Source organism: Formica exsecta, unplaced genomic scaffold (genome assembly GCF_003651465.1).
Source record: "Formica exsecta isolate Colony F162 unplaced genomic scaffold, ASM365146v1 scaffold1398, whole genome shotgun sequence".
Classification (NCBI taxonomy): Eukaryota; Metazoa; Arthropoda; class Insecta; order Hymenoptera; family Formicidae; genus Formica; species Formica exsecta.
In genome coordinates, this window is record NW_021848727.1 from 27,702 (window position 1) to 29,242 (window position 1,541).

General features: G+C 38.1%; 1 protein-coding gene across 1 annotated transcript; it reads left to right on the forward strand.

Moving 5' to 3' along the window:
- The first annotated feature begins 218 nt into the window (after positions 1–218).
- Positions 219–1,075, forward strand: LOC115246176 (protein ANTAGONIST OF LIKE HETEROCHROMATIN PROTEIN 1-like). The gene is made up of 3 exons (XM_029824829.1): positions 219–409; positions 571–784; positions 1,013–1,075. The coding sequence occupies exons 1-3, from the start codon at positions 219–221 to the stop codon at positions 1,073–1,075; spliced, it is 468 nt and encodes a 155-aa protein (XP_029680689.1).
- The last annotated feature ends 466 nt before the right edge of the window (positions 1,076–1,541 follow it).

Consider the following 1,541-nt stretch of genomic DNA (forward strand, 5'->3'; position numbering starts at 1 on the left):
GAAAGACTCGGGTTCGATTCCCGATTCAGCCACTTGTACCTCGCATATTTTTTCAGACCCGCAAATGTTGTTTTCTAACAATTATTTGTCGGGCTGAGGAAGTGTGTAAACGCCCTACACAGACACGACAGTGCCGCTGCCACGGAAGAGATGGATGCTTGGTTCGTGCCTCCTCCCGCCTTAAATCCCCCCCTCGCTTCGGAAGAATTATATATTATATGGAACGTACAATCCCACAACTTCATCATGAACAGTTCAGGGAGCATTTTCGCATGACTCCTACAACGTACAATCGGCTCGAACAGAGATTGGCACCAATCTTGCAAGGAGATATTGATGTGAAATCTCACATTCCAGTCAGAAAGCAATTGCTTGCAACCCTTTGGTTGTTGGCTACACCAGACTCTAGGTAAGTTCCTCTTAAAATATTTTTCTAAAGAGACAATGAAAACACAAGCAATATGCAATCAGAGGTTTTAAAGTGTGTTATGTTGATATGTGATTTACGACCATGAAAATTAGAAGTATATGAGTATGAACCTTGTCTGTGAATAAGTGTATTTGTTTCAGGTCTGTAGGAGAAAGATTTGACATAAGCAAAAGCTCACTGAGTGTCAGTTTCATGAGGGTTGTACAAGCCTTGAACGACATCGCTGCAGATGTTGTACAGTGGCCAAGAGGAGACAGATTAGCAACAGTGAAACAAAAATTTCAGACGTTGTCAGTGTTACCTGACATAATTGGGGCTGTGGATGGTACTCACATTTCCATAAAACAGCCGCATGTAAGTTTTTTGGTTTAAAAGACAATGCAAGTCCTTCTCTTAATGGGTTTATCCAATGTTCTAATTATGATATGATTTTATGCAGAAAAATTTGTTAAGCGGGTTTGAAATTAAAATAAATATGTGATATCTCTGAATATCGGATTTGCTTAAACTTGTCATAATTTTTTTCAAAAAGACTCTCTGTCCTACAAGATGTACAAGAAAAAATATGCTGTTATACTTCAGGCTATATGCGATTCTGAGTTGATGTTTCTGGATTGCTTTACCCAGGATCTGTCGGTGATATAAGGGTATTTAGGAATTCTGATCTTTGATCAGAAGTGCAGAGGGATAGACAATTGTATTTCCCTAACGAAGAATACATCATTGGTGACAAGGCTTATCCTGTCTTACGTTGGTGTATTTCTGCTTTTCGTGATCGTGGTAATCTTACAGCGGTGAGTACATACTTTGTTTGTATATTCGATGTTTATATTTATAAAATCATATTAGCTTGTCATTTTCTAATCTTCCTCACATAGTGAACATTTTCTTAATTTTTTTGCTGCATGTCCGAACCATGAAATTATCAGAGTATTTTTCCTTTGCAGGCTCAAAAAAGGTTCAACGACATACTGTCTAAAGTTAGACAAGTTATTGAACGAGCATTTTCATTGCTGAAAGGGAGATTTCGGAGACTGAAACATCTAGACATGAATAGAATAGACATGATCCCTTTTCTCATAATTGCTGGCACAGTTCTTCACAATATCTG